Genomic DNA, 13,039 nt, shown 5'->3' on the forward strand with positions numbered 1-13,039 from the left:
CTTGAGTCTTCTTGGGTATGACGTTACAAGCTTGGCACACCTGTATTTGGGGAGTTTCTCCCATTCTTCTCTACAGATCCTCACAAGCTCTGTCAGGTTGGATGGGGAGCGTTGCTACACAGCTATTTTCAGGTCTCTCCAGAGATGTTTGATCGGAAGCCACTCCTGCATTGTCTTGGCTTTGTGCTTAGGGTCGTTGTCCTGTTGGAAGGTGAACCTTTGCCACAGTCTGAGGTCCTGAGCGCTCTGGAGCAGGTTTTCATCAAGGATCTCTCTGTACTTTGCTCCGTTCATCTTTGCCTCGATCCTGACTAGTCTCCCAGTCCCTGCCGCTGAAAAACATCCCCACAGCATGATGCTGCCACCACCATGCTTCACCGTAGGGATTGTGCCAGGTTTCCTCCAGACGTGACACTTGGCATTCAGGCCAAATAGTTCAATCTTGGTTTCATCAGACAAGATAATCTTGTTTCTCCTGGTCTGAAAGTCTTAGGGTGTTTTTAGGTGTGTGCCTTTCCAAATCATGTCCAATCAATTGAATTTACCACAGGTGCACTCCAAGTTGTAGAAACATCTCAAGGATGATCAATCATTTTGAGTCATTGCAAAGGGTTTGGGTACTTATATAAATAAGGTATTTCTGTTTTTTGTTTTTAATAAATATGCACAACATTTCTAGAAATCTGTTTTCGATTTGTCATTATGTGGTATTGTGTGTAGATTGCTGAGGATATTGTTTTATTTCATCCATTATAGAATAAGGCTGTAACATAAACAAAATGTAGAAAATGTCAAGGGGTCTGAATTCTTTACGAATGTGTATAGAGGGGCTTTTTGTGCTACTGTAACCTTTAAGCCTACCTGAGATAAATGTCTCAAATTTTCAAAAAAAGGCATCTGTATAACAATACAAGGTTCATTTAACAGTAAAATAAGACAAAATGCAATAAAAAAAGTTAATGCTTGATATCTATTATTGTTGTGGTTCAGCAAGTTGTGTTGCTACTGTACTGGCTGTCATGTGGTACGACTGCTAGCATGAAAAACCCATATTTTCAATTGGCAAGAAATTGTAATTAATACCAATGTAGTATTTTATCATGTGCACATATCCATTCATGACTATCTTAATTTTACGTGAAGTATGATTACTTATCTGAGAAGGTACTAAAAATATCTGAGTCGCCTCCACACAAGTTTTTGCAGCTTTGCCATTGGCCACTAGTAGGAACTTACACAACTGTCAATAACTGAATAATACAAAATCTGATTGGCTTAGAAAACTGGTATGGATTCAACAACCACATGAACTGGTTGAAACATTAGATAAAGGGCTTAATTGGTATGTTAGGCTTAATACCCTAACTGTTTAAGTCACCATTGGCCTCATGGTGAAATCCCTGACTGGTTTCCTTCCTCTCCGGCAACTGAGTTAGGATGGATGCTTTATCTTTGTAGTGGCTGGGTAAATTGATACACCATCCAAAATGTATTTAATAACTTCACCATGCTGAAAGATATTCAATGTCTGCTTTTTTTTTTTTTTTTTTACCTGTCTACCAATGGGTGGCCTTTTTTGCGAGGCATTGGAAAAAACCCTGGTCTTTGATTGAATCTGTTTGAAATTCACTGCTCGACTAAGGGACCTTACAGATAATTGTATGTGTGGGGTACAGAGATGAGGTAGTCATTCAAAAATCATGTTAAATAAACATTTATTGCACACAGTGAGTATTATTCCACTTACACTGAACAAAAATATAAATGCAACATGCAACAATTTCTAAGATTTTACTGAGTTACAATTCATATAAGGAAATCAGTCAATTGAAATAAATTAATTAGGACCTAATCTATGGATTTCGCATGAATGGGAATACAGATACAGTGGGGAAAAAAAGTATTTAGTCAGCCACCAATTGTGCAAGTTCTCCCACTTAAAAAGATGAGAGAGTCCTGTAATTTTCATCATAGGTACACGTCAACTATGACAGACAAAATGAGGAAAAAAAATCCAGAAAATCACATTGTAGGATTTTTAATGAATTTATTTGCAAATTATGGTGGAAAATAAGTATTTGGTCAATAACAAAAGTTTCTCAATACTTTGTTATATACCCTTTGTTGGCAATGACACAGGTCAAACGTTTTCTGTAAGTCTTCACAAGGTTTTCACACACTGTTGCTGGTATTTTGGCCCATTCCTCCATGCAGATCTCCTCTAGAGCAGTGATGTTTTGGGGCTGTCGCTGGGCAACACAGACTTTCAACTCCCTCCAAAGATTTTCTATGGGGTTCAGATCTGGAGACTGGCTAGGCCACTCTAGGACCTTGAAATGATTCTTACGAAGCCACTCCTTCGTTGCCCGGGCGGTGTGTTTGGGATCATTGTCATGCTGAAAGACCCAGCCACGTTTCATCTTCAATGCCCTTGCTGATGGAAGGAGGTTTTCACTCAAAATCTCATGATACATGGCCCCATTCATTCTTTCCTTTACACGGATCAGTTGTCCTGGTACCTTTGCTGAAAAACAGCCCCAAAGCATGATGTTTCCACCCCCATGCTTCACAGTAGGTATGGTGTTCTTTGGATGCAACTCAGCATTCTTTGTCCTCCAAACACGACGAGTTGAGTTTTTACCAAAAAGTTATATTTTGGTTTCATCTGACCATATGACATTCTCCCAATCCTCTTCTGGATGCACTCTAGCAAACTTCAGACGGGCCTGGACATGTACTGGCTTAAGCAGGGGGACACGTCTGGCACTGCAGGATTTGAGTCCATGGCGGCGTAGTGTGTTACTGATGGTAGGCTTTGTTACTTTGGTCCCAGCTCTCTGCAGGTCATTCACTAGGTCCCCCTGTGTGGTTCTGGGATTTTTGCTCACCGTTCTTGTGATCATTTTGACCCCACAGGGTTTGATCTTGTGTGGAGGCCCAGATCGAGGGAGATTATCAGTGGTCTTGTTTGTCTTCCATTTCCTAATAATTGCTCCCACAGTTGATTTCTTCAAACCAAGCTGCTTACCTATTGCAGATTCAGTCTTCCCAGCCTGGTGCAGGTCTACAATTTTGTTTCTGGTGACCTTTGACAGCTCTTTGGTCTTGGCCATAGTGGAGTTTGGAGTGTGACTGTTTGAGGTTGTGGACAGGTGTCTTTTATACTGATAACAAGTTCAAACAGGTGCCATTAATACAGGTAACGAGTGGAGGACAGAGGAGCCTCTTAAAGAAGAAGTTACAGGTCTGTGAGAGCCAGAAATCTTGCTTGTTTGTAGGTGACCAAATACTTATTTTCCACCATAATTTGCAAATAAATTCATTAAAAATCCTACAATGTGATTTTCTGGATTTTCTTTTCTCATTTTGTCTGTCATAGTTGACGTGTACCTATGATGAAAATTACAGGCCTCTCTCATCTTTTTAAGTGGGAGAACTTGCACAATTGCTGGCTGACTAAATACTTTTTTTCCCCACTGTATGCATCTGTTACTTTCAATTTAGAATGGCCCATTTATCAAATGGGCAGGAACAGGGGCAAGGGAAAAAAGACATGTCATCCATATGCACTCAAATGAATAGCCAATGGAGGCCGCTTTCCCAAAGTTTAGTTTCTCAATCATGCAACTCCGGTTATTTAACTCCATGCATAAATTACTGTTTGAAGAACATGCACCCTCTCACTGCGTGATGGGTGATATTCCGCCCAAACGTTGTATGCCTGGGCTCGCCAACACTGTTCCTGCAGCTACCCAGTGCTTTAAAACCAAGTGAAATGTGTTCGGGAACATTGATAGTAACATGTTTTCACAATTAAACATATTTAAACTGTTGACAGCCCCTCTCTCTGTGCATTTGAGAAAGGAATGAAGGGGAGAGGGGAGGAGATGTCAGCCTATTAATTATGAAAATATAAAAAATGCCCTAATACTAGGCTATTCAAATACAAATTCACTATAATTGTAGGCTAACTGTAAGCCACCCTGCACAATCAATGAAGCAACAGCATCACTTTGGCCTATATGTCATCTTCCAGACTCATGGATAGAAAGTTTGGAGCGTAGTACATCCATACATAATAGTACAGTCCACACTCAAAGGCGATTTACTAGAATTTGTTTAATTCTGGAGTAGAGGCTAGACCAATTATGTACCAAAGACATCGTAAATCAGTTGGTTAATTTTTTTTATTTTTTGCAGTGCGTAATATGCGGTAGGCAATGTATAACAGCACAATCATTATTTTAATTCACGGTAATTTTTCGGGCTTGGGCTCATATATTGTATGCATAAGCTCGAATGTGTATGGGTGTTTAGAATTAATAATCACCTTAGAAAGCGCTGTCCATTTCGATGTTAGGCTTTGAAACAATATCCACAATGACCATGCTTTCCACTGTTTCAACCTGTTGTTGAATTTCTTTCTTCAAATTGATCAATCACATGAAGGTGAATTTTAAAAGCAAGATACTACTTTGATAAGTGTTTGTGATTTTCGATGGCATTTATATTGACGTTAGAGGGACAATAGATCCCTGAGTACCAGGCCATTAGCGACCTGATGGTCGTTAGCGAGTTGGGTACAACCAAGCATGTCCAGAGTCCATAAGAGGAGATTACTGTGACCATGACTCATGACTACTGGTTTGGCGGTAATACGGTCACCGCAAGAGACCAAAGGTGAAAAACGCTGCTCTATTCCACCCACATTATAAAATACCTGTTTAGAAAGTCTTGTAAATACATTGTTTGTGTACTTCTCGCCTGTAGGTAAAGAAGGCTTTCTTCGCCTTGGTTGCCAACGGGGTGCGGGCAGCCCCACTATGGGAGACAAAGAAGCAGAGCTTTGTCGGTAAGTGGAACATTTATTTTCTTTCCATCTCTCTGCTCTAACATTCTTCTCTCTCCATCCATCCACTCCTCCACATCCTTAACCTTCTTTAATCAATGCATTGCTTCCTTTCTCTCCATCCTTTCTGTCGGCTCTTCCCTCCATTTTGACTCCTCATCCTCTCGTTCCCTCACTTCCCCTTGAAACCGGAGGGCTCCTCGACTCTCCTCGTATCTGGGCCAGCATAATGGAGACAGATATAAATACTGTTCTCGCCTCTCTCGCCAGCTCTGAGAACAGGAATACAGACACAATAGTGTATTTTTACTGTATTGCTCTATACACAGTGCATTCGGAAAGTATTCAGAGCCCTTCACTTTTTTCACATTACGGTACAGCCTTATTCTAAATGGATTAAATCATTTCCCCCTCATCAATCTACACACAATATCCCATAATGACAAAGCGAATACAGGTTTTTATAAATTTTTGCGAATTTATAATAAATAAAAAACAAACTTTATTTAGATAAGTATTCAGACCCTTTTGCTATGAGACTCGAAATTGAACTCCGGTGCATCCTGTTTCCATTGATCATCCTTGATGTTTCTACAACTTGATTGGAGTCAACCTGTGGTAAATTCAATTGATTGGACATGATTTGGAAATGCACACATCTGTCTATTTAAGGTCCCACAGTTGACAGTGCATGTCAGAGCAAAAACCAAGTCATGAGTTCGAAGGAATTGTCCGTAGAGCTCCGAGACAGGATTGTGTCGAGGCACAGATCTGGGGAAGGGTACCAAAAATGTCTGCAGCATTGAAGGTCCAGAAGAACACAGTGGCCTCCATCATTCTTAAATGGAAGACGTTTGGAACCACCAAGACTCTTCCTAGAGCTGGCCGCCCAGCCGAATTGAGCAATCGGGGGAGAAGGGCCTTGGTCAGGGAGGTGACCAAGAACCCGATGGTCACTCTGACAGAGCTTCAGAGTTCCTCTGTGGAGTTGGGAGAACCTTCCAGAAGGACAACCATCTCTGCAGCACTCCACCAATCAGGCCTTTATGGTAGAGGGGCCAGACGTTAACCACCCCTTAGTAAAAGGCACATGACAGCCCACTTGTAGTTTGCCAAAAGGCACCTAAAGGATGCAGACCATGATAAACAAGATTCTCTGATCTTATAAAACCAAAATTGAACTCTTTGGCCTGAATGCCAAGCGTCACATCTGGAGGAAACCTGGCACCATCCTTATGGTGAAGCATGGTGGTGGCAGCATCATGCTGTGGGGATGTTTTTCAGCGGCAGGGACTGGGAGACTATCTCCCGAGTGGCGCAGTGGTCTAAGGCACTAGAGATCCTGGTTCGAATCCAGGCTCTGTCATAGCCGGCCGCAACCGGGAGACCCATGGGGCGGCGCACAATTGGCCCAGCGTCGTCCAGGGTAGGAGAGGGAATGGCCGGCAGGGATGTAGCTTAGTTGGTAGAGCATGGCGTTTGCAACGCCAGGGTTGTGGGTTCGATTCCCACGGGGGGCCAGTATGAAAAATAAATAAAGAAATACAAATAATGTATGCACTCACTAAACTGTAAGTCGCTCTGGATAAGAGTGTCTGCTAAATGTAAAATGAGACTAGTCAGGATCAAGGGAAAGATGAACGGAGCAAAGTACAGAGGGAGATGAAAACCTGCTCCAGAGCGCTCAGGACCTCCGACTGGGGCAAAGGTTCACCTTCCAACAGGACAACAACCCTAAGCACACAGCCAAGACAACGCAGGAGTGGCTTCGGGACAAGTCTCTGAATGTCCTTGATTGGCCCAGCCAGAGCCCGGACTTGAACCCGATCGAACATCTCTGGAGAGATCAGAAAATAGCTTTGCAGCGACCTCCCCATCCAACCTGACAGAGCTTGAGAGGATCTGCAGAGAAGAATGGGAGAAACTCCCCAAATACAGGTGTGCCAAGCTTGTAGCGTCATACCCAAGAAGACTTGAGGCTGTAATGCTGCCAAAGGTGCTTCAACAAGGTACTGAATACTTATGTACATTTAATATTTCCGTTTTTTTATTGTATTAATTTGCAAACATTTCTAAAAACCTGTTTTTGCTTTGTCATTATGGGGTATTGTGTGTAGATTGAGGGGGATAAAAAACGATTTAATCGATTTTAGAATAAGGCTGTAACGTAACAAAGTGGGAAAAGTCAATGGGCCTGAATACTTTCTGAATGCATTGTATGTTTTTCAACAATTAAATCAAGGATACGTTGAACAATATAGCTATGGTTAGGTGACACCAGTCTTGTGTAGCTGTCCCAGCTGCATCACTAGGATGTGAGTGTAGAACCTGACGCTGCAAACTCCCACGCATCAAGAATCAAGCCCACTTGTCTGAGAGCGCGAGACGCACAAATGGGCTTTACTAAGAATCAAGCCCTCTGTTCCGCTCCACTGTTCCGTCTCATCCCTAGGAGATACTGATGTCAATGAGGAGTGTGTGTGTGAAATAGTGTCACAGAAATAGGTCCATCTCTTTTTCTCCTTGGTCACTCATTTCTCCCAAGTGTCTCTTCTGTTCTACCTCCCTCTCCGCTGCTCCTCTCTTCTTCTTTGTAATACTTTCCTCTGTCTCCCTCTGTCCGTACTAGTGAGTGTATGTGCTAGGACAAATCCAACACCTGTGATGTGAACGATCACTGAACAAGGCTTTCTTCCTTTTCCTCTTTCCCTCATCCCCCCTCTCTCTCTCTCTCCCTCACCCCCCCTCTCTCTCCCTCCACCCCCCCTCTCCCTCCACCTCTCTCTCCCTCTCCATCCCCGTCTCTCTCTCCCTCCATCCCCGTCTCTCTCTCCCTCCATCCCCGTCTCTCTCTCCCTCCATCCCCTCTCTCTCTCCCTCCATCCCCTCTCTCTCTCCCTCCATCCCCTCTCTCTCTCCCTCCATCCCCTCTCTCTCTCCCTCCATCCCCTCTCTCTCTCCCTCCATCCCCTCTCTCTCTCCCTCCATCCCCTCTCTCTCTCTCCATCCCCTCTCTCTCTCCATCCCCTCTCTCTCTCCCTCCATCTCCTCTCTCTCTCCCTCCATCCCTCTCGCTCCTTCCCTCCATCCCTCTCGCTCCTTCCCTCCATCCCTCTCGCTCCTTCCATCCCCCTCTCTCTCTCTATTCCTCTCTCTCTCCCTCATCCCTCTCTCTCTCCCTCATCCCTCTCTCTCCATCCCCCTCTCTATCCCTCCATCCCTCGCTCGCACTCTCTCTCATCCCTTGCTCTCTCTCGCTCTCCCTCATCCCTCGCTCTCTCTTTTTCCAGGAATGTTAACCATCACAGACTTCATCAACATCCTCCACAGATACTACAAGTCTCCCATGGTACGTGACCTCTCATCAAACAGATCCAAATGAGTCCTGTGTTGTGTTCACTGGGGCTTGCAATGGCAAGAATGGGAAAAGATGTGTAGCAATGGAAAACTAAAATTAGTCTTTCTCATTGAAGAAGTCCAGGTTGTTCCTCCCTGATTCAGTCCATACTACAGAACACGACCCTGGTTTGAAATGGTTTGGCTGTATGGCTTCGGCTTCCTATTGTCACCAAGGCCAGCGACGTGGACTGACTGTGAACTGCAGCGATATAGTAGGAGGCTGGGAGCTTATCCAGCCTCCATCTCAGGCACTGTATGTTCTGTGTCATGGAGCTTTAAAGGCAGAGTGGAGAGAGACATCATCATTAATCATCAGGTCATGAGTAGGGCTGTTACGGTGACCGTATTACTGCCACAACGGCGGTCACGAGTCATGGCGGCTGTCAAATAGCACGTGACCCGTTAGTCACGGTAATTAGGCTTCTGATGCTGCTGATGGTCATTAGTAGCCTACCAAACTTGCTAACTGCCTGGTACTCAGCACTCTATTGTCCCTCTAATCACTATGACATCAATGCAAATGTAATCAAAAATCGAATCAAACACTTTAGAGCCCATGGGCTCATGTTGCGCAACATTTGTAAAGGCTATGAAATTGCGTGAGAACAGAGTGATGGCCTCTATTAAAAAGAAAAGGATCCCATCAGATTTCTATAGGCTAGGCCTACTATATTTATTTCTCAACTTTCCTAATATTAAGCACATTGCTTATCTTTACAACATGAGTATAGCCTACCTGGCTGGCATGAAAATGAACCACAGGAAAAGCGTCCTCCATTCGCTATTTAAGTGCATAGGTGACTTGTATTTTTTTCTGCTGCCCCTGTTTCGAGACAGGTGCATGATAATGGTCCATTCTAAATCAAAACAAATTTCACACATATATTATTTAGTATATGTAAAGACAAGATTAAATCAAGAATAGTGTGATGGGTGACAATATTAGCCTATCACTTGTGAATGATATATTATCACTTGTGAATGATTCCCAGCTTGTGTGCAGTAAGGCCAGAAACAGCGCATGCTTTTTTTTGGGCAACTTTTTCAAATTAATCTGCTTTATAACGGGTGTAGTGCCTAACTGGCATACATACGCCAGTTAGGCAGGTAGCTTAGTGGTTAAGAGCGTTGTGCCAGTAACCGAAAGGTCGCTGGTTCTAATCCCCGAGCCGACTAGGTGAAAGATCTGTCGATGTGCCCTTGAGCAAGGCACTTAACCCTAATTGCTCATGTAAGTCGCTCTGGATAAGAGCGTCTGCTAAATGACAAAAAAAAAAAAAAAAAAACGCAGCGCGTGAGTTTCAAGTTTGGGGAAGATAATTTTCACCATCAAAATGCACCTTTTATAATAAAAGCAGTACATGCATAATCAAATTTGTGGACACTTTTGAGAATGGTGTTGTCCTGCGAACGGAACATTCACACTTATAGCGTACTGCCGTGTGCGCATTTCTGCTAAACGTTCTCATCTGTTGCGTCAGGCTCATTGCTTAAAACAGCTTTTTTGATGCTAGTGGTTGAATTAATTTGGGCTCTATCGCATCCCACAACTGTCCCAGAAAATGTTTGGAATATTTTTTTCTCGCACAGAATAGAATAGGTCAACTTTTGTACTATGGGGGATAGTACATTGACATAGGCTGGTGATTTTGCTGTTCGTTAGGCCTACTCATCTTGTTGGCTGACGAAAAGTAGATGTGGGACAGTTCTTCCAATATCTTCAACATGCACCTCGGAATTGGATAAGGACGCACGCAGTTGCGTCCCCGATGTGTCCGTCTTCACTTGTAGCCTGTGATGGAGAGCTTTGGCACACAGCCGGGAGAAGGGAATTATGATTATTATATTCAGCCCAAGGGTACAATGGCCACTGGCCGCAAAAGGCATGGCATTTCTTTTAGAGGGCGTTACGGCCACACAAAGGGGATGCTGCCGGGAAATTCGAGGCATTATCAAGTACTTGTCAAATTGTGAATGAGAGACTGATGAAGTGTGTACAGCCTGCGCAAAAAACAAAGCAGAGCTCATGCCTTTCATGCAACTTTTTTCAAATTATCATTAGTCGCATCATGCAGCATTACAATGTATTAAAAATCAAAACATATAGCCCAACATTTGTATCACAACTAAAGTTACATAGGAGTACCTGTTTCTTTGTTAACTGCTCAACACAGAGTAGCCGCATGTGTGCACTGAAATCGTTTGGAGAAAATATCCTTTCTATTTTATTCAGCTATGTTCAATTGTATTCTTCATACTATAAAATAATATAAAATAATGCCATGGAATTCTAAGCAAATCTTGTCTGCTAAATGAACTAGTGTAGACCACAGCCATATGGCAGATCAGGGCCTAACATAAGGACAACTCAGAGTATGCTATTCTGTTCTTCTGAAATGGATAACATTTTCTTCATATCATATTTCTTTAGACCTGTCTAAAATAAATAATGGATTTATTGTGATGGTGTAGGCTATATTACATGGATTTATTAGACTGTAATATATTAAATCTAGATGTTCCAAAGGTCTGCATCAGTGGCTTGTAGGCTTTGCGTGGAAGCCAGGAGACGCTAAATGTGTTTATGTTAATTACCGGTCAATTATCGTGAGACCGGCAGATATTTGCTTGAAAATCACCGGCTGACACAATTTCATGACCGCCACAGCTCTAGTCATGAGAAGATGGTGGTGCTGCAGCACTGTCTCTCTGTTCTGACCCAGGGCTTACACACACACACACACACACAGTCTTGCCTTGCTCTGTACACATCTCACATAGACTTATCCACACTCCATCTCTCATACAAACACACACAGTGATTATAGTCAAGTATAAACCGGGTAGTTTGGGTCCTGGATGCTGATTGGCTGAAAGCCGTGCTATATCAGACAATATACCATGGGTATAATGGAAAAATACTTGTTTACTGTTTTATTTATGTTGGTAACCAGTTTATAATAGCATTAAGGCGCCTCGGGGGTTTGTGGTATATTGGCCAAAAACCACACCCCCTCGGGCCTTATTGCTAAGTATAGCACACACACTGAACTCACTCACACTCACCACAGCAGATGTGCCAGCAGCAGACTACAGTAGGCTGGAGTGTGTATGTATATACAGTGAGGGAAAAAAGTATTTGATCCCCTGCTGATTTTGTACGTTTGCCCACTGACAAAGAAATGATCAGTCTATAATTTTAATGGTAGGTTTATTTGAACAGTGAGAGACAGAATAACAACAAAACAATCCAGAAAAACGCATGTCAAAAATGTTATAAATTGATTTGCATTTTAATGAGGGAAATAAGTATTTGACCCCCTCTCAATCAGAAAGATTCCTGGCTCCCAGGTGTCTTTTATACAGGTAACGAGCTAAGATTAGGAGCACACTCTTAAAGGGAGTGCTTCTAATCTCAGCTTGTTTCCTGTATAAAAGACCTGTCCACAGAAGCAATCAATCAGTCAGATTCCAAACTCCACCATGGCCAAGACCAAAGAGCTCTCCGAGGACGTCGGGGACAAGATTGTAGACCTACACAAGGCTGGAATGGGCTACAAGACCATCGCCAAGCAGCTTGGTGAGAAGGTGACAACAGTTGGTGCGATTATTCGCAAATGGAAGAAACACAAAAGAACAGTCAATCTCCCTCGGCCTGGGGCTCCATGCAAGATCTCACCTCGTGGAGTTGCAATGATCATGAGAACGGTGAGGAATCAGCCCAGAACTACACGGGAGGATCTTGTCAATGATCTCAATGCAGCTGGGACCATAGTCACCAAGAAAGCAATTGGTAACACACTACGCCGTGAAGGACTGAAATCCTGCAGCGCCCGCAAGGTCTCCCTGCTCAAGAAAGCACATATACAGGCCCGTCTGAAGTTTGCCAATGAACATCTGAATGATTCAGAGGAGAACTGGGGGGCCAGTATGAAAAAATAATAATAATGTATGCACTAACTGTAAGTCGCTCTGGATAAGAGCGTCTGCTAAATGACTAAAATGTAAAATGTAAATGTAAACTGGGTGAAAGTGTTGTGGTCAGATGAGACCAAAATCGAGCTCTTTGGCATCAGCTTAACTCGCCGTGTTTGGAGGAGGAGGAATGGTGCCTATGACCCCAAGAACACCATCCCCACCGTCAAACATGGAGGTGGAAACATTATGCTTTGGGGGTGTTTTTCTGCTAAGGGGACAGGACAACTTCACCGCATCAAAGGGACGATGGACGGGGCCATGTACCGTCAAATCTTGGGTGAGAACCTCCGTCCATCAGCCAGGGCATTGAAAATGGGTGGTGGATGGGTATGCCAGCATGACAATGACCCAAAACACACGGCCAAGGCAACAAAGGAGTGGCTCAAGAAGAAGCACATTAAGGTCTTGGAGTGGCCTAGCCAGTCTCCAGATCTTAATCCCATAGAAAATCTGTGGAGGGAGCTGAAGGTTCGAGTTGCCAAACGTCAGCCTCGAAACCTTAATGACTTGGAGAAGATCAGCAAAGAGGCGTGGGACAAAATCCCTCCTGAGATGTGTGCAAACCTGGCGGCCAACTACAAGAAACGTCTGACCTCTGTGATTGCCAACAAGGGTTTTGCCACCAAGTACAAAGTCATGTTTTGCAGAGGGGTCAAATACTTATTTCCCACATTAAAATGCAAATAAATTTTTGACATGCGTTTTTCTGGAATATTTTTTTTGTTTATTCTGTCTCTGACTGTTCAAATAAACCTACCATTAAAATTATAGACTGATCATGTCTTTGTCAGTGGGCAAACGTACAAAATCAGC

At 43.3% G+C, this 13,039-nt stretch overlaps 1 protein-coding gene across 4 annotated transcripts in view; it reads left to right on the top strand.

The window, feature by feature from the left end:
- The window catches only part of prkag2a (protein kinase, AMP-activated, gamma 2 non-catalytic subunit a), a 203,637-nt gene that overhangs the window by 174,651 nt on the left and 15,947 nt on the right, over positions 1 to 13,039 (top strand). For all 4 annotated transcript variants that reach the window (XM_041861842.1, XM_041861844.2, XM_041861845.1 and 1 more), the window contains 2 exons: positions 4,771 to 4,852; positions 8,140 to 8,198. In XM_041861842.1, coding sequence (XP_041717776.1) covers positions 4,771 to 4,852; positions 8,140 to 8,198 — 141 coding nt within the window. The remainder of the gene's footprint in view (positions 1 to 4,770; positions 4,853 to 8,139; positions 8,199 to 13,039) is intronic.

The sequence above is a fragment of the Coregonus clupeaformis genome, chromosome 34 (assembly GCF_020615455.1).
Source record: "Coregonus clupeaformis isolate EN_2021a chromosome 34, ASM2061545v1, whole genome shotgun sequence".
In the NCBI taxonomy this organism is placed as follows: Eukaryota; Metazoa; Chordata; class Actinopteri; order Salmoniformes; family Salmonidae; genus Coregonus; species Coregonus clupeaformis.